Source organism: Periophthalmus magnuspinnatus, chromosome 10 (assembly GCF_009829125.3).
Source record: "Periophthalmus magnuspinnatus isolate fPerMag1 chromosome 10, fPerMag1.2.pri, whole genome shotgun sequence".
NCBI classification, from domain to species: Eukaryota; Metazoa; Chordata; class Actinopteri; order Gobiiformes; family Gobiidae; genus Periophthalmus; species Periophthalmus magnuspinnatus.
Genome location: NC_047135.1, coordinates 3,220,584 through 3,242,443, shown reverse-complemented (window position 1 = coordinate 3,242,443; position 21,860 = coordinate 3,220,584). Strand labels below are relative to the sequence as shown.

Below are 21,860 nucleotides of genomic sequence, written 5' to 3'. Positions count from 1 at the left end.
TTTTTTTTTGTTGTTTTTTTGCTGCAGTATTTGTACTTTTACTTAAGTAACAACACTGAGTACTTCATCCACCACAGTCATTATTATCACATTCTCATGAGCAGAGTCAGATCTGTGTTTTTAGGCTAAAACTCTCCCCTCCAGAAGAGCAGACAAGTGTTGGACGTGGTTTACTCCTCCTCTCTCCTCTTCTCCTCCCCTGTCCACTCTCTCCTCTCCCCTCTCTTCCCTCTTTCTCCTCCCGTCTCTTCTCCTCTTCCCTCTGTCATCTCCTCTCTCCTCTCCCCTTTCCTCTCTCTCTCCCCTGTTGCCCTCTCTCTTTCCTCTCTCCCCTCTGCCCTCTCTTCTCTTTCCTCTCTCCACCCTCTCTCCTCTCTCGTCTCCTCTCCCCTTTTTCCTTGTCCCTCTTTTCATAATTTTCTCTCTCCCCTCCCCTCTTATCTCTCTTCTTCTCTCTCTCCTCTCTTTCCTTATCCCTCTTTTCTGTTTTCTTTCTCCTCTCCCCTCTCTTGTCTCCCCTCCGCTCTCATCTCACCTCTGCCCTCTCTTCTCTCCTTTCCTCTCTCCCGTTCCCTCTCTTCTCCTCTATCCCCTCTCTCTTTCCTCTCTCCTCCCCTCTCTCTTCACCTCTGCCCTCTCCCTCTTCCCCTTTTCTCTCTTCTTCCCTCTTCCGTCTCCCCTCTCCTCACCTCTGCCCTCTCTTCTCTCTTTTCTCCCCTCTCATCACCTTCCTCTTTTTCTCTTCTTCCCTCTCTGCTCTCTCCTCTCCCCTCTTTCCTTGTCCCTCTTTTCTCTATTTTCTCTCTTCCCTCTTCACCTCTGCCCTCTCTTCTCTCTCCTCTTCTCTCCTCCTCTCTTCTTTCTCCCCTCTTCTCTCCCCTCTACACTCTCCACCTCTCGTCTCCCCTCTCTCATCACTTCTCCCCTCACCTCTGTCCTCTCCCTCTCTTCTCTCTCCTCTCATCTCCTCTCCCCTCCCCTCTTTTCTCTTTCCTCTCCTGTCTTCTCTTTCTCGCTCCTCTCCCCTGTTTTCTCTCTTCTTCCCTCTCTCCTCTCCCCTCTCTTCACCTCTGCCCTCTCCCTCTCTTCTCTCCCCTCTCTCATCTCGTCTCCTCTCCCCTCTTTTCTCTCTCCTCTGCTCTCCCCTCTCTCTTCTTTTTCCTCCCCCCTTTTTTTTCCTCCTTCCCTCTCTCCTCTCTCGTCTCCTCTCCCCTCTTTTCTCTATTTTCCCTCCCCTCTCTTGTCTCTCCTCACCTCTGCCCTCTCCCTCTCTTCTCTCCCCTCGCTTCTCTCTCCTCTTCCCTCTTTACTTTCTCCTCTCCCCTCTTTTTTCTCTCCTTCCCTCTCTCCTCTCCCCTCTCTTGTCTCCTCACCTCTGCCCTCTCCCTGTCTTCTCTCTCCTCTCTTCTCTTCCCTCTTTCCTTTCTCCTCTCCCTCTCTTCTCTCGCGTCTCCTCTCCCCTCACCTCTGCCCTCTCCCTTTCTTCTCTCTCCTCTCCCCTCTCTTCTCTTCCCTCTTTCCTTTCTCCTCTCCCCTCTCTCGTCTCTCTTCCCCTCACCTCTGCCCTCTCTTCTCTCTCCTCTCACCTCTCTCGTCTCCTCTCCCGTCTTTTCTCTATTTTCTCTCCCCTCTCTCGTCTCTCCTCCCCTCACCTCTGCCCTCTCCCTCTTTCCTTTCTCCTGTCCCCTCTTCCCTCTCTCCCCTCTCTCTCCGTCTCTCATCCCTCCTCCGTGTCTCCGGCGGCTGTGCAGAAATCCATCTCTCTATCTCTGTATCTGTGTAACATCCATTAGGAGCCGCAGCCCCTCACCTCCCTCTCATTAGACCAACGCACAGTAAATTAGCAGCAGCAATTACCGTCTGTATAAAGCCCGGGCCGGTGTGACAGGTAGCACACAGATCACAGAGAGACAGCCGCAGTCTCGGGATAATTACTGTGGGAACGACCACACACACACTTCCAACACGCCTCCACCAGGGAGCAGCGCGGCCTGCTCTGTCTTTGTGACACAAACCTCCATGCAGATGTACGGAGTGCACCTGCAAACGCACACGAAGAAGAAGAAGAAGAGGAAGAAGAGGAGGAAGAAGGAGAGGACGAGGAGCTGGTGTTGTGCCCGTTTTACAGAGGGACCTCGTGGAAGATGTGAGGAGTCGACCTGGGACGATACTGAAACGTAGTGTTACGATTATCACGATTAAATCACGAGGATTATTAAAGTTGCTGACTGTTTAAAATGTTATGAATGTCAATAATTATCATTTTAATCTTACGAATAAGTTGTTGTAGTCCTGTACTTTGTCGTCAGTGAAAAAAAAACTAAGATCTAGAGGAGAAAATTCTGGATGAGCAGGGCCGTCAACTGGGATTTTGGGGGCCCAGGGCAAGAAGTGTCACGCGGGCCCCCGTCTAATACAAATTAATCGGAAGCGAGTCCAAATCTAGGCCCCTAAACCCCGGGACAACAGGACTCTTTATCCCCTCTGTCGACTCCCCGTTGTTTTTTCTGCACATTCCGGTGATATAACGGCGATTATCTTTGTTGCTGATTATCAAGATTAAATAAAATGTCCCACGAATGATTATTGTCGACCGTTTTTATCACGATAAACGATATTATTGTTTATTGTTGCATCCCCAGTGAGGAGCTAACTGTTGCTATTCTGTCAGGGTAATCGCTAACTCGGACTCTATTGATCTTATTTGGCCCCTCCCACTTTCTTTTGACTCTAAACACTTTAAACGGCGCCGTCTTTGAGGTCGCACTTCCTTAACGAGCGCTCAGACTGTTCATAATAAAGACATTTAAACAACTTTTTAAATAAAGCCAAACCAAAAGTGGAAAACTAAACATGGAATGGTTTAGTCGCACTTTTTTTCATAGTTTGTCCGGAGATGCGACTTATACTCAGATGCGATTTATATGTGAAATATGTTTTTTTCTTCAGTATTATGCATTTTTTAGCTCTTGCAACTTATATTATTGTCATGATCCTGGTCTGTCTGTCATATTTTGTGTATTTTTTTCCTGCTTGGTCACGTGTCTGGGCTCCTCCCGTGCACACTGGGGCTAATCTCTAATCAAACGCAGCTGAGGAGAATAAGAGGAGCCAGGACCTGACACTCAGCGCCAGATCGTCCGTGTTTTTTTAGCTCGTGGTATTCTCGTGTGGCTCAGTTCTGGTTTTTCCCGGTCTTGTTTCGGTCTTACTCACTGGATGTTCTACCCTCCACCAGATCCTGCTCCCTGGACCCGCTCTGCTCTCCTGCCCCGGACCCGGCTCTACTCCACCGGTACTGTCCGCCCTGTCCCGGATTCCGCTTCACACGCCCTGTTCCCGACTCACCATTTGATCATCGTTCACGTATTTTGCGCCTTTGTAAAGTAAACACTGTAAACTTTCCCCCGAGTCCTTTATCTTTGGTCCCCCCTTGTGCCGAGCGTTACAACAATTATGGTGCGACTTATACTCAGATGCGACTTGTATGTGAAATATATGTGTTTTTTTTCTTCATTATTTTGTATTTTTGGCTGTTGCGACTTACACTCCGGTACGACTTATACTCAGATGCAACTTACACGTGAAATATACTTTTTTTCTTCCTTATTATGCAGTTTTGGCTGTTGCGACTTATACTCAGATGCAACTTTTACGTGAAATATCCTTTTTTTTTTTTCATTATTTTGTATTTTTGGCTGTTGCGACTTATACTCCGGTGCGACTTATACTCAGATGCAACTTATACGTGAAATATCCTTTTTTTTTTTTCATTATTTTGTATTTTTGGCTGTTGCGACTTATACTCCGGTGCGACTTATACTCAGATGCAACTTATACGTGAAATATACTTTTTTTTCTTCCCTATTACGCAGTTTTTGGCTGTTGCGACTTATACTCTGGAAAACAAAACTATTAATCTTAAAATACTTGTATGGTCCTTGTCACGTCACTCCGCCGCTTTCTCATTGGTTAAGGCGGAATCCCACTCTTTTCAATTTCGAATTTAGGAAAAGTTTCACCTCAAATATCTGATATAAAATAGTGTTGATTTGTGTAAAATGTCCCATGTTTATGTGACCAATAAGTCAAACACCTCACGACTCTCTGGAGGCTTTAAAACGGCTCTGTGGTCCTGTAGAGCGTATTTACTGTCAGAATCACTAGCCACAAAATAATATCTCCCAAATGACGATGGCAGCGCACACGGCAACTTTGGGAAGAAGAGCTGGATTAATAATAAAAACTAATCAGAACGAGATCAACTAGTGGCCGCTCCAGGTACTGCAGCTCCCGGAAAAAAAATCCTCCCATTGAGCACAAAGCATTTTTTAAGGAATTCAAACTGTTAATTCCAGCTCTGAAATGATCCAAATGATTCTAGAAATGAAGGTGTGCGGAGTTTAAAAACACAGTGGAGCACTTCCTGTATCGCCACACGATGACATCACAAGGTGGAACGGAGTATTTTCCGAGAGAAGACCTCCTAAATCTGCAGAGTTTGTGCGTTAAACGTGCGTGAATGAAACAAAACACAACTCCAGGTCTGTTTGTGACGTGGAAACAACAGAGAATAGTGTCATTTGAGCGCTTTAAACATTTTTTTTACCATTAAATCATTTTGCGCGTATCATCTTGGCGATATTATCCTTCTGAGCATAAATGGGTTAATTGGGTTAAACTCCTGTCCCATATTCAACTCTCTGCCATTTTCATTCCACATTTCGACCTAAAAACACATTCTAACCCTTGTACTTTATGGAAATACTTTGTGAAAACCATTTTAAAAACACCACGAACTATACATAAACGCTAAAACCACACCGTAGCACTAAATGTAGGCCGCGGGCACATATTTGGAGTGGAGTCCTGCTGCGGCGCAACACGGAGAACGAAACCTACCTCCCCGTCTCCCTGCGTTTGTGTGTGATGTCCGACTAGTTTCTAATATAGCGTATTATTAATATTCAATCCACCTCTGCTTGTCTTGTGCTCACTGTCTAGCTCGGAGTACCCCCCTCTCTCCTCTCCTCTTCTCTCCTTCCCCTTTTTTTATGAGGCATCCCCAGGGGGACTCCTGTTTTTCTTTCAAATCCGCCTCTCGCTGGCTTCCTCTTCATGTGTCCGCGCTGAGGAGGAGGGAGGAGAGTGGGATAGCGCTGGAATATGTGCATTAATATGTTTCATTAGGAGACTAGTAGCAGCGGAGAGGCAGCAGAACAGCGCCCCACTTGATGTTTGTGAAGCCTCAGTTTCCGTTTGCGTTGCTCCCCGGAATAAACCTCACTTTTCCCCGGAGGCTGCGCTTGGCTCCGGGCTGCCCCATTGTCCTCCTCCTCCTCCTCCTCCTCCTCCTCCCGCAACTGACCAGTCTATCGTGGCTGAAAAGACGTTGGAAATAAAGAGCAAAATGGCTTCACCTTTTGTCTGCGCGTTTTTATGATTTATGTGCGCGTCCGAGCTACACGCCGCACCGTAGCCCCGCGCTCCACAAAGTGAGAAGTCCCAGGAGCCGCGCGAGGTGCCGCACAACACGGCCGCGGCGCTTGGCTCGCTAATCAAAAACATTAGCCTCTAGGACTCATTTTCCCGAGCAGCGAGTGTGTAACCTCCATCCTTCAATATCCCACCTCTTACCGCGAAATCGCCAGCGCCACGGCCCACTTTAGTCTCTGTCAGCAAACTATCAAGTCTCTTATTAGATCTACGGAGCCGAACACGCCGTTATGAACGTCGGGGCAATTAACGCTCCGGCCTCCCCCGCGCACGCACCGCTGTTTATTTCACTCGTACCTCCCGGTGGCGCTCGCTGGCCCCTCGCGGCGTTTTTTTTATTTATTTTTTTTTTTTTACGGATGCCTCCCGTTGCCGTGGAGACCCTGAACACTTTGAGGTCAGCAGAAACCCGGGATCTGCTGTTTTTTTTCCGTTACATAAGCTAATCCGATCGCGTGGCCCTTAAATTAGATATGCAAAAAATAAAAAAGAACTTAATTTTTTGCTGATGACCGGCTATGCAAATGATGACTCAATTATGGTGTGCTGGTGCGTCCGCAATTAATAACCTTGGAATCATCATTAACTAATATGTTTAGGAGGAACTTGTCAGGCTAACCATGTTCACCATCCCATCAGTAATGCATTAATGAATTAGATTCATTAGAGAGAAGGAGGCCTGTTTCTGACCTGCGCCATGTCTATTTTTTAGCTTCTCACTAATGACATTTACTATCAACAAAGACACACAGAACACGCTGGGACTCGCGGCTCTTTTACGGGATCCGAGTCTCCTGGAGTCTCCCGGTTCGTTTCAAAGAGCCGTTCAAAAACACCGGCTCTTTTAGTGTTTATTTATATGACAGAAAACAGTGTGAGAACTCATTTAACAACAGATTAATCACAGAGAACGAGGTTTAAATGTGTTTGAAACGGTTCAAACTGAGAGCGGGAGAGAGTTTACGCTTTGGAATGAGTCGAAATCTAAACAAAACGAACTTTATTATGATGTTTTATGTCATTTTTTATCTTTAAATCTTTACGTGTGTCGTTATGGATGTGTTTGACTTAACCTTCCTGATTAGAGCTGTGCAAAAATACTGAAATATCAACATATCGTATCGTTTAGTTTAATGATACAGTATCGATATCATGGGCTGCTGTGTCGATATCATCAAGAGTTTGTTTTTTTTTTACATATTTTACCAAATTATTCAGTCACAGCGCTACATTTGTGCGGCTCGTTTAGAGGAAAAAAACTGTTTTGTCGATTAAAAACGGTTCATTTCATATTAACTTTGATTTAACGAAGAGTTTAAGTATCGCAGTTGTGTTTTAGTCGATACGTTGCGATCGTTCAGAGTCGTTAAACTGTTAAATAAACTGTGGATGAGAAACACTGACACATGGAACAGTCTGATGTGTTTTTCTAGTTTGTAAAATGCACAAAACAAAATGCACTGTTATGTTAATTCATCTTCAAAAAACGGAAGATAAATAAATAAAAAAATAAATAAATGTGGTTGATCATTACGTGTCCCAAAAGCCTTTATTTTTCACTGAATCGTATTGTATCAAATTGACACTGTATCGAGATATATATCGTATCGTGGCTTATGTATCGCGGTTTGTGTCTCAATAGTATTTGTTATTACACACAGGTGAATCTCTCTCTTTTACTACTTTACTTTTACTAGACGCTTAGATTAGACGAGATCAGAGGCGTCAAACCACCGAGGGCCACGTCAGCAAAATGGCCGCCATCAAGGGCCAGATGTGACTGTGGCAGGATAAATGTCACTAAATGTAAACAAATGTCATGTAAAATAAATGTAACTACTTTTAAACTTGTTAAATAACTGTTTCTGTGTTTATTACTTATTCAAGTTGCAAATATTACGTGTCTGTGTAACTGTGTATTTCCTGATAAACTGACATTTTTAAAAGTGTGGATCTGGTCAGAACCTTCAGCTCTGATTCAAAAACAGACTTTTTTAGCCTTTTAATTATTGGACAATTTGTCGTTTTTCTCGCAGACTCACTTTTTCATACTTAGCTCCGTGTTTGGTGTCAAAATGTCGACGTAGATTGTACCGACCGCGCCTCATAACACAAAAAACATACAGATTTTCTCCTTAAAGCGCAAACTTGTATTCACCTTTAGCGTCTTTCTTGAAACTTCCTTCCACGCCCACAATTTTCCTCTTCCTGAATAATTTGGGATGATCAATATCAATATTTCTCAGTGTCACTTGTTGGAAAATCTCATTAGTTTATTGTCAATACACATATTAAAGCAGCACAGACTTATTTTAAAATAACAAGCCTTAATTTACCTTCTCACGGGCCACATAAAATGACGTGGCGGGCCGCATTTGGCCCCCGGGCCTTGAGTTTGACACATGTGATTTAGATGGAATAAATACACCGTTTTTATGTCCATTTGTAGCTAAGGGCGAGACGACACTATGAGGGACAACGGCTCTTTGATAATTGTCCACGATTGACTCAATAAATCTGACTTTTTAGTATTAGAAATTCCACAAAAGATGCCAAATATGTTTTTTTTTTATGCACAAATCTCTCTCTCGTTTTGATTCTTGCATCAGTTTTGTGTTTATCAGTGTAAAAACGCAGAGAAATTATAAATCTGTGTGATCCCTGCGTCGTCCAGAAATAATCCAGAGTAAAAGAAAAATTCCAAATCTGCGTCAACGGGACAAAACGTTAAATTTCACTCCTACAACTTTTCATCCCGTTGACAGATTGGAATTTTTCTTTTACTCGACAAATTAGAACGAAAAAACGATTCAGCGCTTCGATGAAAACGCGATTCGGGTAGATCGGAATCGTTGGAAAAGAGCCGAATCTTTCACTTCAGAGCCAAGACACAATGAGAGCCGAGAGCCGGGAGCCGTCACAGACAAGAGGTAACTTTAATTCAACATTGTGAGAGTCCAAAAGTATTTTACAGCTCAAATTTCATCAAAAACACTAACAATCTATACAGTGAATTTTTTCTTCCCTTATATCATCGAGCTGTTCAGTGTATTTGCAGTCAGAGACAAAACAGAGGAGAAAATAGACACCAGCTATTTGGTTTGCATCTTTTCTGCTTGTTACCTAAGTACAAAACGTCATCACCCGGTTCCTTCATAACCAGGACGGACCTTTAGCTCTTACAAAGACGCCATTGTACGACGAGGGACCTCTGCAGTTCATTTGAAACGGATACGACGCGGCCCCTCCCTCGCCCCCAGAAACACTCGTCTGTCAGCGGGACCCTCTATTCTGGCCACTTAACAAAACCAGGCTTCGGTAAAAGGAAACGCAAAGAGAAAAAAGCCCTATTCTGCGGATGGAAACAGACGCACAAAGAACTGTAGGGCTAACTTTCATGCCTACACGCTCGCGCACAAAGACCAGAATGAAACGGAGAGTGGCGTTGTTATGGTAAATAGCAGAAGTGAGTACGAGTTACGGGGAGAAAGAGACCTCCTGCTAAGTTTACACGGACAAACGATACTTTTTTATGTGTTTATTGTTACGAGTGAGTAGGTTCGCTCAGTTTTTATCCAGCGCTTTCCTCTTTTAAAGCTAATTCATGATGATTATTTATGTTTTGCTGCTATACAAATACACTTGCCACAAAGGTTTTCGCTTAAAAAATGTCAATCTTGTGCAAAAAAAGTCCAAATTTGGGGTAAAAATCAACAAGTAAATGCATATATTTACGATTTATGAGGAGAAACAGACCTCCTGCTAAGTTTACACGGCCAAACGATACTTTTTTATGTGTTTATTGTTACGAGTGAGTAGGTTCACTCAGTTTTTATCCAGCGCTTTCCTCTTTTAAAGCTAATTCATGATGATTTTAACGTCCATTTTATTCCGTAAAACACACTGAATTACTTTGCGGACCATTTGTGCAATATAAATACACTCGCCACAAAGGTTTTAGCTTAAAAAATGTCAATCTTGTGCAAAAAAGGTCACAATTTGGGGTAAAAATCAACAAGTAAATGTATATATTTAGGATTTACGAGGAGAAATAGGCCACCGGCTGAGTTTACATGGCCAAACTATACTTTTTTTTTTCTTTTACGTCTATTTGAGTCTTTATTGTTACGAGTCAGTAGGTTCGCTCAGTTTTTATCCTGCACGTTTCTCTTTCAAAGCTAATTCATGATGATCATTTATATTGTGATTTTAATGTCTTTTTTATTCTGTAAAACACTTTGAATTACTTTGTGGACCAATTCTGCTAAACAAATACACTTGTCACAAAGGTTTTAGCTTAAAAAAATGTAAATCTTGTGCAAAAAAAGTCAAAATTTCAGGTAAAAATAAACAAGTAAATTTACTGTATATCTGAAACTTGTAGGAATTCATATTTTTTTCTACTGAAGTAAAAATACTCACTTTGAAATACCCACTTCTGCTACGTAGGATTGGCGTGTTTGACGTTTTTGTGTTGCCTAAGTTAGACACAAAGGTTATAGCTTAAAAACGCAAATTATTATGCAAAAAAAGTCAAAATTTGGGGTAAAAATAAACCAGTAAATGCATATATTTACTCTGCAACATTGAAAAATTGTCTAATGTTTGCAAGAATTAACTTTGAAATACCCACTTCTGCTACGTAGGACTGGCGTGTTAAAATTTTACGCAAAAAAAGTCCAAATTCTGGGTAAAAACAAACAAATAAACACATATATTTTCTGTGCAACTCCCCAAAATGACCTAAAACTTGTAAGAATTCATATTTTTTATCCTAAAGTAAAAAATACTCACTTCTGCTATGTAGGATTAGCGTGTTTCGTGTTCGTTTAGCCTGAACCTCGCGTCTCTCTACGACACTATACTTTATATACGCTACTATGTTGACGGGGAAGAATATAACTTGAAAATAAAACTTTAAAAATGACATAATGGCTGCAAAACTGCGAGACACGGCGTAGACTCGTCCTCCGGAGCCATCGGCGCGTCTTTGTATTCTTGGTGTGGCTTTGCGAAAAACCACCAAACGGAGCGGAGAGTTGGCTTCTTTTTTTTTTGTGCTTGTCCCCCTCAAAGGTTCCCATGAATTCCTTTAGACAATTGTGGTGACGGGTAGAAAAAGCTGTACACATGATGAGTGAGTGAAAGAATGGGTTTTGCATTGTTAAGGCATCTAGACTGCTGGTACAGATTACAGTGACAGAAATGAAACAGAAATATATAGATACAGCATGTTAGCAGGCATAAATAACACGGAAAAGAAACAACGGGACAGATGGAAGCAACGGAAAAGGGAAAAAGTAACATTGCGTTTGCGTAAGTCTCTTGGTTTGCACACGAAAACAAAAAAAAGAAGAAGAAGAAGTCACTCAGGAGGAGAAGAACCCATGCATATTATCATCATCAAAGCCTCAAACCAAAAAGATATAACTTTACAATATATATTAATGTGTGTATATATTCATTAAAAAAACTACTTCAACCAAATACTCTGAGTAAGATGCTACTTTTTGCCATACGAGAAACATTTGGTAAAAGAACACAAAACCGAAAAAGGGTCTGTTAACTTACAAATCATACAAAAATAGACAAAAAAAATGGCTTTTTGAGTGGAACAAAATGGAAGCGTGGAACATATAAAATGGTAAAAAAAAAAAAAAAAAAGTCACATTTAAATAGACGGTGATGGAACGCAAAACACGACGACCTGTGTCCACTTCACACGACACAAAACGGGAGTGAGGGGCCATTTACAAATACAAGCATAAATACACTATTTATATCATATTGTACAGAAAAAACCCTTTGTATCCAAACGTTTCGCGGATATGAGATATGACAACACACAGTAAATCTACCGTCCGTACTGAGAAGCTGCCTTAAGACGTTTTACATTTCAAACTAGAGCTATTGCAAAAAAAGAAAGAAAACCCAAAAGATTTTTATGTACAAAAATATATCACATATATGACACTTTTATTCTAATTTGATATTTGCTAGACTGTTTTCACTACAGTGCTGGCTGGACGCACACATCCTCTGGGCTTTTTCAAGTCTTTTTTCTAAAATCTCTTAAAAACAAAACCAAAAAAACAAAAGATACATTTGGCTAATTTGAAATGACAAGCAGAAAAGCATATTGCAAACAGCTCAATCCTCACAGTTTTTTATTAAAAGTCAAAAAACGAACAAACAAAGCCAAAGCCAGAGCAGCCCTAACGACATAACAAAGGCCTGATGTTGAAATGGGGAGGGAATGGTGAGGGAGACTAGCAGCTTGGACTTGGACGTTTTGATTTGATCCTTTGTGTTTTTGTTGACCTCGATTCCACTCGGCCCCCGTGTTGTTCTGCGGTTTCGGCTCGGACTTGCGCTGTCAAACGTTACGTAAACTTCATTTTCAAACTCCTCCCGTTGTTTGTGTGAGCTCGGGATGGTGAGACGGTGCGGGGCCTCTGGTTAATCAAACCCAAAGCCGACATTTGAAACAATAACAGATAAATAAATGCTCTTTTCGATGAGGTCAGTGTCAGTCTCGGGTTCTCCGCGCCCCTTCGCACGGCGTCGGACAGCTACGCTAAATCAAAGTAAGACCGTTTTGTCCTGGAGAGACTTTCCCACTCCGTAAAATCCCAGAAATCCCAAATGCAAAAGCCTGAGTTTGAGTTTGTTGGACGCTTTCTCCGGGTGCGAACATTTGACTGGCCAGGCTCCGTCACCACGTCAGTTTTTCCTTTCAGCATTCCCAAATCCCGGATCTTCTACATGGGCGGGACGATCATCCCTGGAATCGCTGTTTGTGGGAAAAGAGGGGGAGGAGGAAGAGATTGGAAAAGGAGAGATGGAGAGAGAGGTCAGTCATGTGATTGCTGTGTTCTGTCTGTCATCACAACAGTCCAATAACAAATGTACCGGGGCATCTGCTTAACAAAGACGAAGCGCTCATTATGTCACGAGCGAAGGCCGAACGAATCAAAACAGTCCGGCATTTTTTTCGTTTTTTTTTTCCTCAGGCTTTCTCAATCGTTCCACGCGAGACCCGATGTTGTTAATTGTCAGGAATTACGCGGCGTGTTGAGCGAAAACCGTAGACTGTTTATATAAAGACATGGCTAACACGCTAGCCGCCGCGTTCCAGATAGAAAGCGAGGTCTGACTCTGGCTCCAATTCACTTTCTATTGAAAAACCGTGGCCCCTCGCTCAGTCAGACTCGTCCTTTTTTAGTCTTAAATGTTCGTATTAACCCTCTACATGATCCTGAGGTTTTTATTTCGCTTTTGTGTCTTTAAATCAAGATATGAACGTTAATAACAGACAAATCAGGCGCCTTCTTTCCCTGAGGTTGCTCCTGGGTAGCGTTAGCAACAGGTTTGATTGACAGCGTTGCTAAGCGCTAAACCAGAAGTCCAGATCGGCTCTTGGTTGCTATGATACTCGCGGTTGGAAGTCCAAATATGGAACTAGCTGCTGTACAGTTGTCCCTCGCTATATCGCGGTTCACCTTTCGTGGTCTCGCTGTTTTGCGGAATGTTTTTTTACAGCATATGAACGTGCGTTGTGTCGTGCGTCCTGATTGGCTGTTGGACTGTAGACCATTGTGTCGTGCGTCCTGATTGGCTGTTGGACTGTAGACCATTGTCCATCAGTCTCCTCCGTGCCGTGTCTCCTGTCCAGTACAGAATGTGTTCAGACAAATTTACATAAACGTTGGATCTCAGTGTGACTCTGAAGTGCTGTACGTTTGCGATTCGTTTTCTCCACCGACAAAACCCACAATGTCGATGAAACGTTCTGCACCGACAAAGACGCCTACGAAGGTTTGAACTTTGAGAGAGTTTAAACGAGAGAGAAATGTGAGAAAATGTTAACGCCTGTGTGAGAAATGACAGATGAAACTACAGACTCAAAACTTTACAAAACAGAAAAAAAAAAAAAGATGGACGATTTTTACCAGGCGCTACATTCCCGGGTTATTTTTTTTTCCAGTTTACTCCTTGATATCTGGCGTGCTCCATCTCCACCTCCACCACCTCCTCCACCTCCCACCTCTCTCTCACTTGAAGCATCACCACAAGGATTTTTTCATATAACTTATTGGCTGCCTATTGATCCCTCTCCCTCTTCAATCAACTAATTCCCTGGTTATTTCCTAAGTGTCTCCGGCTTGTTGGGATTAACCGAGCAGTGTGTGTGTGTGTGTGTGTGTGTGTGTGTGTGCGTGTGTGTGTGCAGATAGGAGACGTGCGCAGTGTCCAATGGCCCCCGGGTCGCGCTGGTCAGTGATCTTCAACGCCGACAGAGGAAGTGAGGAAGTGCTCAGCTTTTGGTCGTGATAAAGATTCCCATCCATCATCTTCCCTCCCCTCCGCCTCCCCCTCTTCCTATATTATCCCGTGCTCGAGAACAGACAGGAAGCAGGAAGTAAAAACAGGAAATAAGAGCCATGTGCTGTGGGGGGGGACGAGTCAGGAGGCGTTGTTTTGTTCGCGGTGAAGTTATGCTAGCGAGTCGTTAGCGTAACTGTGACCAAAATACCTTTTCCTAAAGCTTTTAAATCGTGTTCTAATGCTGTTACGTCCTCAAAAACAGACGTGGAGTTGTGTTTTTGTTTCATTCGCACACGTTTGTCTATTTTTCCAAAGCTCAAAATGCTCAGTTCCACCTTGTGATGTCATGAAGTGGTAGTTTTCCAAGTGAACAGCTGCGTTTTTTACCTTTATTTCCACAGAGATTCGCAATTCCAGCGCGGAAATGATCCAAATGATTCTAGAAATGAAGGTGTGTGGAGTTTAAAAACACAGCGGAGCACTTCCTGTATCACCACACGATGACATCACAAGGTGGAACAGAGCGTTTTCAGTTTGAGAGAAGAACTCAGACTAAATACGCAGGTTTGTTTGTGTGAATGAAACAAAAAAACACAACTCCAGGTCTGTTTGTGACGAGGAAACGACATTAGAACAGATCAGAAAACAGAGTGATACGTCCGCTTTAATAAAACGGCGCCGTGTGATGTTCAGTTCAAGTATTTGGCGACTTTTAAATTTGTTTTTCGAGACTGGACCCTGTCCCGACGCCACAGAACGAACCTGGAACGAGGCATTTTTCCTTCTTTGGTCTTGTAACTGTGGATCAAATCAAACCATGAACCGAATCCTGACCAGTGCAACGTAACAAAGTAAAAGTAAAAGTACTGTCCTTACATCTACTAGTATCTGCACTTTACTTAAGTACATTTACACTGGGTACTTTTTACTTTTACTTCACAACATTTGAGAGCAGTATCTGTACTTTCTACTCCACTACATGTTTGAACAGGACTGAAAAGTAAAAGTACTTTTTTTATGATTTGAAAGGTTATTTTTACCATGTTTGCAGTAACATCCTGACTAAAGTTTTTTGAAGTATTTTTTTATTATAGTTTGAAAAGTCTGCGGGTTTATTTTTAACACGTTCATAACTCAAATTCTTCATCAAAATCACCACATTTGAAGCTTTAAAAGACTCAAAATCTGCGTGAAATACTTAAACTTTTTACTCTTTTAGTACATTTTTAAACAGGTACTTCAATACTTTTACTTTTCTGCTTCGATATCTGTACTTTTACTTAAGTAACAGACAGAACAGAGTACTTCTTCCTCCACTGACCTAACCCCGACCTTAATCCGACAGTGAAGTATTTTATCGTTAAAACTAAACATAGAGGCTCGGGTGCAGCGTGGCATAACTGGAGCAGTCAGGAGGAGTGACAAATAAAAAGAGGAGAAGAAGAAGAAGAGGTGGAGGAGGATGGGTGGAGGAGGAGGAGGATGGGTGGAGTGCACTTTATAGAAGACATTTTATGCTTTTTCTGGTATTTAGTGATAAACTGTAACAGACATGGATCATTGTTTCATTTTGTTGATTGTAAACTGCAAAATATGTAAATATACTGTACTGTTCCTTTATATTTACTACTTTTTTCATTTTATATACATGCAGAAAACAACAAATATATGAAATAAGACGGAATCAAGCAGCAAATAAAAAAAACCCTCTATTTATTCTTTTTTTTAACATATTTTTAAATCAAATCCTTAAAGTTTCCACCCTTTGATTTGTCGAAAAACATTTAGTAGAATTATTTAACTATTTAACTACATAATTCCATATTTATTACTTCATATATTCTTGCTCTATTTGTAAATAAAATGTAGTAAAAATAAAATAAAAAAAATAAAAAAACTTTGATTGAGAAGGTGTGGCCTCAGGTCTTTATCTAAATGTTGGAAGTTGCAGACTTAGTTTCTGTTCACACGGTTAAAATGTTTATACGAGATGTTTTTGTTCATAATGTGTCTTCACTGAACAAACGTGATGGAGTGAACACAAATGAAAGAAAAAAAAAAGAGTAAACGTACTTCAGGAGAAGGCCAGGCCCTGCAGAGAGCTGGCTGAGGAGTACTTGCTAGAGTCCACAAAAGACTGATCTAAAGTGAGGAAGGAAAAGAAGAAGGGAGGAGGAAGGAGGGAGGGAAGGGGGAAGAGGAGAGAGGAGGAAGGAGGGAAGGAAGGAGAGAGGAGGAAGGAGGGAAGGAAGGAGAGAGGAGGAAGGAGGGAAGGAAGGAGAGAGGACAGAAGTGAGGAGGAAGGAGAGAGGGAAGGAGAGAGGGTGGAAGGGAGAAGGAAGGACGGAAGGAAGGAGGGTGGAAGGAAGGAGGGGAGGAGAGAGGAGGAAGGAGGGAAGGAAGGAGAGAGGACAGAAGTGAGGAGGAAGGAGAGAGGGAAGGAGAGAGGGTGGAAGGGAGAAGGAAGGACGGAAGGAAGGAGGGTGGAAGGAAGGAGGGGAGGAGAGAGGAGGAAGGAGGAAAGGAGAGAGGGTGGAAGGGAGGAGGAAGTAGAGGGTACAAGGGAGGAGGAAAGAGGGAAGGAGAGAGGGTACACGGGAAGGAGAGAGGGCAGAAGGGAGGAGGAAAGGAAGGAGGGTGGAAGGGAGGAGGAAGAAGGTGGAGGAAGGAGGGAAGGAGAGAGGGCAAAAGGGAGGAGGAAGGAGGGAAGGAGAGAAGGGAGGAGGAAGGAGGACAAAAGTGAAGAGGAAGGAGGGAAGCAGAGAGAGCAGAAGTGAGGAGGAAGGAGGGAAAGAAAGAGGGCAGAAGGGACAAGGAAGGAGAGGGCAAAAGTGAGGACAAAGCAGGGAAGGAAGGAGCAGAAGGGAGGAGGGAGAAGGGAAGAAAAGAGGGCAGAAGGGAGGAAAGGAACGGTGAGAGTTAATATTTAAAGAACAGGAAGCTTCATGCTCATAGAAGTTGTAAACAAACGAAACTGACGACCTAAAGGTCAAATGTCATTAAACTTTATAATACTTAGCCGTTAGCCATTTGAAACTATTTATTACAAACACGCTAAGCTAATTCTCACTGATTTTCTCTTCCTCTATTTACTTAAATAAACTCTGAAAAGCTCAACACAAACCCATATCGTAGTTTGACAATTCCACGTAAACAAACACAGACAGAATTAATATAAAAAGTGAATATTAATGTGTTTTGTTTGTGGTTTTTTTGCATCTGTTATGTGCTAATATGAGCTTGTCAATGTCTTGTAAATGATTTTAGTTTCAAGTCTGGAACAAAACGTGAATGGACTGTAAAAATAACTTACAAAAATCTACATTACACTAGATTCTATTCGGTTTTCCTCGTTTTAATTTCAGACACACTTTATATCCCTCCCAGCCCACCTCTCGCAGCTGGTGAGTGTTTTTCTTTATACCTTGCAGGCCGTTGCCGTTGGCGCTGGTGCACGTGGGCGGAGGGGAGTTTTGGGGTCGGACGACGGGGGCGAACGCGCTCTTCTGCTTGACCGCGGCGGACACCATGTTTGCCGGGGAGAAGGAGAAGATCCCGGAGGAGCTGCTGCAGTTTGAAGGCAGGCTGGTGGACGACGCCATGGTGGGGCTAGATGGGACAACTGAAGGGGCAAGGGGGCGGGGACAGGGGGGGTGAGAGGGGGGTGAGAGGCGGGGTTAGAGAGAGGGGCGAGGGCACAGGACAGGCAGACGGGACGAACAGAAAGGGACTGGTCAATGGACAATGGTAGGAGGGATAACATTTTGGACTGAAATCATCTGGCTCGTACTTTTTTTTTATGCAAACTTTTTCTTTTGTAAAAATCCCTTGGCTCAAAGATAAATCCAGATCAGAGATATGACTCCGGCTTAAACACAAAATATGTTTAGGAGCAGAAAACTCCAAAAAACAGCCCACAGCATTTTCTCCTGGGCCCGTCAGATGGGCCTGTTTCTCCCTAAAAGGCCCATCGCGTCGGACGGGTCTGATGAGTCATCTGAGCTTCAGGCTCTGCAGTCGCTTCACAAACACCTCACTATGAAACACTTGTTTTGTGGGAATTCTGCTAATGCAGCTTTAGTGGATCACAGCTGTATTCAAACATTATTGTATTATTATTGTAATAAATGAAACAGCCTGGAAACATCTGCTGCTGTGTTTACTTCTGTGTTCCAGGATTAAAGTTTTTGGTGGTTTATAAAAATCACAGAAAAATATTTTTGTTTTTTGTTCCTGTTGCAGATAATCCTCGTGTCTGAGATGGTCGTGTGACATCAGTTCCTGCCTGTTGCAGATAATCCTCGTGTCTGAAATGGTCCTCGTGTCTGAATCGGTCGTGTGACATCATCCTCGTCTGGTTTGTCTTTTGTCTGTAAAACTCTAAGAGCATTTTCTCCCTCAGTGATTTTACAATCAGCCGTGGTCGTATTTCACCTGCCCCTGATATCTGCTCTTGCCTTTATTGTTGTTATTATCCAACACTTAGCCTTTATGGCTCTTCCTGACAAATCCTCGCAATAAAGTCATAATCCATTTATGAAGGGGCCTAACTAATCAATTAATGAAAATTGGACCTACAAAGGCAGGCCGAGAGGCCATTGATTGAAAGTGTCGGTGTGGGGCCGATGAGCCTGTTAAAATACTTGTTAACACCCAGGAATCAAAGAGCTGAAATGGAATTGCTTCTCTAGCAATTAGTTTATTGATTTAATCAAGGGTCTTTAATGTAGAGGGTGAGTGTGTGGTGTGCGCGGGGGGGCGCTAGGTGATATGTTCCCTGGGCCAATAAAGTGGGATTTGTGTTTGACTGTTCTTAGAGAAACAGATGAGCCAGCTCAACTTTCCCTGATGCTTCACTTTCTCTTTAAATCGTGTTTACTGACAAAATCTTTATGTTCTCACAGACATTAACTCCTGTGTTTCAGAGAGTAGCTCCGGCGCACGGCGAAATGTGGCTTCTATAAAATTAGAGATACAGTCCATTCACTCTTGTATAAGTATGAAAATGCTCTGCACAAGCTGTAATGATCGGTGATCCTGTTTGTTATTGGGTATCTGACTGTACTACAGAACAATGAAACACTTCTAATGCTAAAACACAGACAGCTTTGAAAGTGCCGGCCCATAATGCACTGCAGGCTGTGCATTATAGGTGGTTGTTAGCCTAGCACTCGCGGCGTGTTGTGTTTACTCACTAGCATAGGGCGAGTTGCCTGCTGATCCATTGAGGAAGTTGGGCGAGGTGCCCAGTGTTGCCATGCCAGAGTTAGCGTAGCCATTCATGCTAGTGGAGACAGAGCTGTAGCTACTCTGCTGTGGAGTGGTGCTGGGGACATAACCGTGGGGGGACACACTGCTTGTACTCCTACTGAAACCTATGGAGCAGGAAGAGAAGAGAAAAGAAGAGAACGAGAGGTTAGAGGTGTAGCAGATGGTAGACAAAACAAACTCAGAAAGCTCCACATGCACTGTTGCCAATTACCCTTTTCCTTACACGGTTAATGGCTGCACCAGCGTAAGCCCAGAGTAAAAATCTTAAAGAACATATGGCGAGGGAGAGGGGGCAGAGCTTTGAACAGAGAAGAGGAGGAAGATATGAGGAGCAAGTGTGTAGTGCGATCCCTCTACTCAAACATGGAGCTGTTAACCTCGCTGGCTCGTCTTCAGGCCTGCGCCGACGAACTCTAATTTGTAAAGAACGAAGCGGCATTCCAGACAAACTCCGACATCCGAGGGTAAAGTTTGAATATTCGCTGACACTGGGATTTGGAAATCTAACAAAGGGCTACACCTGAGGACTCTGGGAGCGGTAAGGACCAGCCGAACAGCCGGTCTGACGTGCGTGCAGTATATGATCACTTGTGAAGATACATATTTCCGCGTGAAGTGTATTGGAAGTATTGAGACGCAGTTCCCCTGATAGGAGTGATGAACGAGCGCTGACTTCGCCCACATCCCTCTCTGTCAGGCGGGGGCCGACCTCAGTCTAATATACACACCCCTAGGACCCACTCATCCCACTCTGTATCCTCCACTCTCCTCTCCTCCATCAGTCACTCTCTCACCTCGCGCACGTTCCCAGTATTCCCCAATTCCTCCTCCCTTTTTTCTTCACAATTCAACTGTCCTCTTTCTCGTTCGTGTCTTTTGCCAAATTTGTCATATGAAAAGTACAGAGTATTCGATTCTTTCTTTTGTACTATTTATCTTCCCCTCACTCTGGAAATGTATGTCTGAATTTCACCAGATGCCCTTCCTCGCAACCCCGATCTGAGCCGTGAGTCTCTTTAGCTCGACTGTAATCCTACGTTTTTCCTTAGATTTAAATTGGTATTGTGCTTTATATTAATTTGTGAAGGCAAAAACGTTCAACTGTGAAAATATACAAATACTAAAATGTTTGATTAAGAGACTATTCCTAACCCCTAACCCCTGACCTTTAACCCTAACGCTAACCCTAACCCCAACTTTTTCATCCAAATAAAACATTTTAAGTTTTATTTCTATTACCCCAGGCCAAAGAGACATAACGATAATCATGAACTTTAGGGTTAGGGTAAGGGTGGGGTCAGGGTAGAGTCGGGTAGGGTTAGGGTCAGAGGCTTAGGGTAGGGTAAGGTTAGGGTTAGTGGGGTAAGGTTAGGGTTAGTGGGGTAAGGTTAGGGTAGGATAGTATAAGGTAAGAGGTAGGTTTGGGGTTAGGGTTAGTGGGATAGGGTTAGTTAGGTTAGGGTAAGGTAAGAGCTAGGGTAAGTTTGGGGTTAGGGTACGGTTATGGTAGGATTGGGGATAGGGTAGGGTTAGGGCTTGTGGATTAGGATTTGTGGGGTAGGGGTAGGGTAGGTTAGTGTAGTTAGTGTAGGGTTATGATAGGGTAGAGTTAGAGGTTAGGGTAGGGTTAGGGTTAGTGGGGTAAGGTTAGGGTAGGATAGGGTTAGGGTAGGTTCTGGTAAGGTAAGAGTTAAGGTTGGGGATAGGGTAAGGTAGGATTGGGGTTAGGGTTAGTGGGGTAAGGTTAGGGTAGGCTATAGTAAGGTAAGAGTTAGGGTAGGTTTGGGATTAGGGTCGCGTTATGGTAGGGTAGGATTGTGGTTAAAGTAGGATTAGGGGTAAGAGTAGGGTTAGGATTAATGGATTAGGGTTAGTGGAGTAGGGTTCGGGTTATGGTAGGGTAGTGTTATGCTAGGATTGGGGTTAGGGATAAGAGTAAAGTTAAGGTCAGTGGATTTAGGTTAGTGGGGTAGGGTGGGGGTTAGGGTAGGTTACGGTAAGGTAAGATTTAGGGTAGGTTTGGGGTTAGGAGTTATAGTAGAGTTAGGGTTAGTCGTGTAGGGTTATAGTTTATAGTAGGGTTAGGGGGTGGGGTTAGGTTACCATTTCCAGAATCCCACTAACATCCGCGCGCATGTTGTGACTTTAACTCCGCCCCTCTCACCTTGGTTGGCCGTCTGCGCCACTTCTGACCCGGTGAAGGAGTTGACCATCATGCCCGCGTGCACCGACCCGCTGCCCAGACCTGTGAGCTGGTTGTGCCCCCGCGGGACCGTCGTGTAGAGGGCCTCCGCGATGTCTGCTGCTCGTTTCAAAATCATCTCCTGACAATGGCAAAAGGAGGAAGAAAAAAACAGCTTTGGTCAGCACTGCGGGTAGAGACGAGCAGAGGACAGAGAAAATATGATGCAGCGCGCCGTTATGGCCTCACCAGTATGTAAGATGTCTACCAGTGATATTGTAAAGCTCGCAGCCTGAGTGGTTTTTATCAGTGGTCACTGGGAGAGCTGGGATTGCTTCCAGTAAATGGAGGCAGGGCTCATTAACAGCCTCATCAAATGTTTAGCCTGACGCTGCCTCTCCAGTTTCCATCCTGCCCGCTCACAAAACGGTTTTAATACAGCTTCTGCATCAGCGGAGGGAGGTGCTGCATTAAAGAAAGTTTGGACGACTTCATATATTTCGTAGTCGTTGTTTAGCGTCTCGTGAAACAAAGGCGGACACGTTAGTTTGTCAGTGCGTCAGTTTGTCTAATCGCTGAAGCT

General features: G+C 43.4%; 1 protein-coding gene across 3 annotated transcripts in view; it reads right to left on the bottom strand.

Annotated features, from left to right (window-relative positions):
• Positions 1–10,402: 10,402 nt before the first annotated feature.
• The window catches only part of ebf1a (EBF transcription factor 1a), a 125,586-nt gene continuing 114,128 nt past the window's right edge, over positions 10,403–21,860 (bottom strand). The window contains exons 13-17 of one of the 3 annotated variants that reach the window (XM_033974368.2): positions 21,260–21,419; positions 19,020–19,199; positions 17,249–17,446; positions 15,898–15,966; positions 10,403–12,289 (exon numbers count right to left, since the gene is read on the bottom strand). In XM_033974368.2, coding sequence (XP_033830259.1) covers positions 15,899–15,966; positions 17,249–17,446; positions 19,020–19,199; positions 21,260–21,419 — 606 coding nt within the window. In that variant the 3' untranslated portion in view covers positions 10,403–12,289; position 15,898. The remainder of the gene's footprint in view (positions 12,290–15,897; positions 15,967–17,248; positions 17,447–19,019; positions 19,200–21,259; positions 21,420–21,860) is intronic. The other 2 variants (XM_033974369.2, XM_055224647.1) reach the window with 2 other exon arrangements.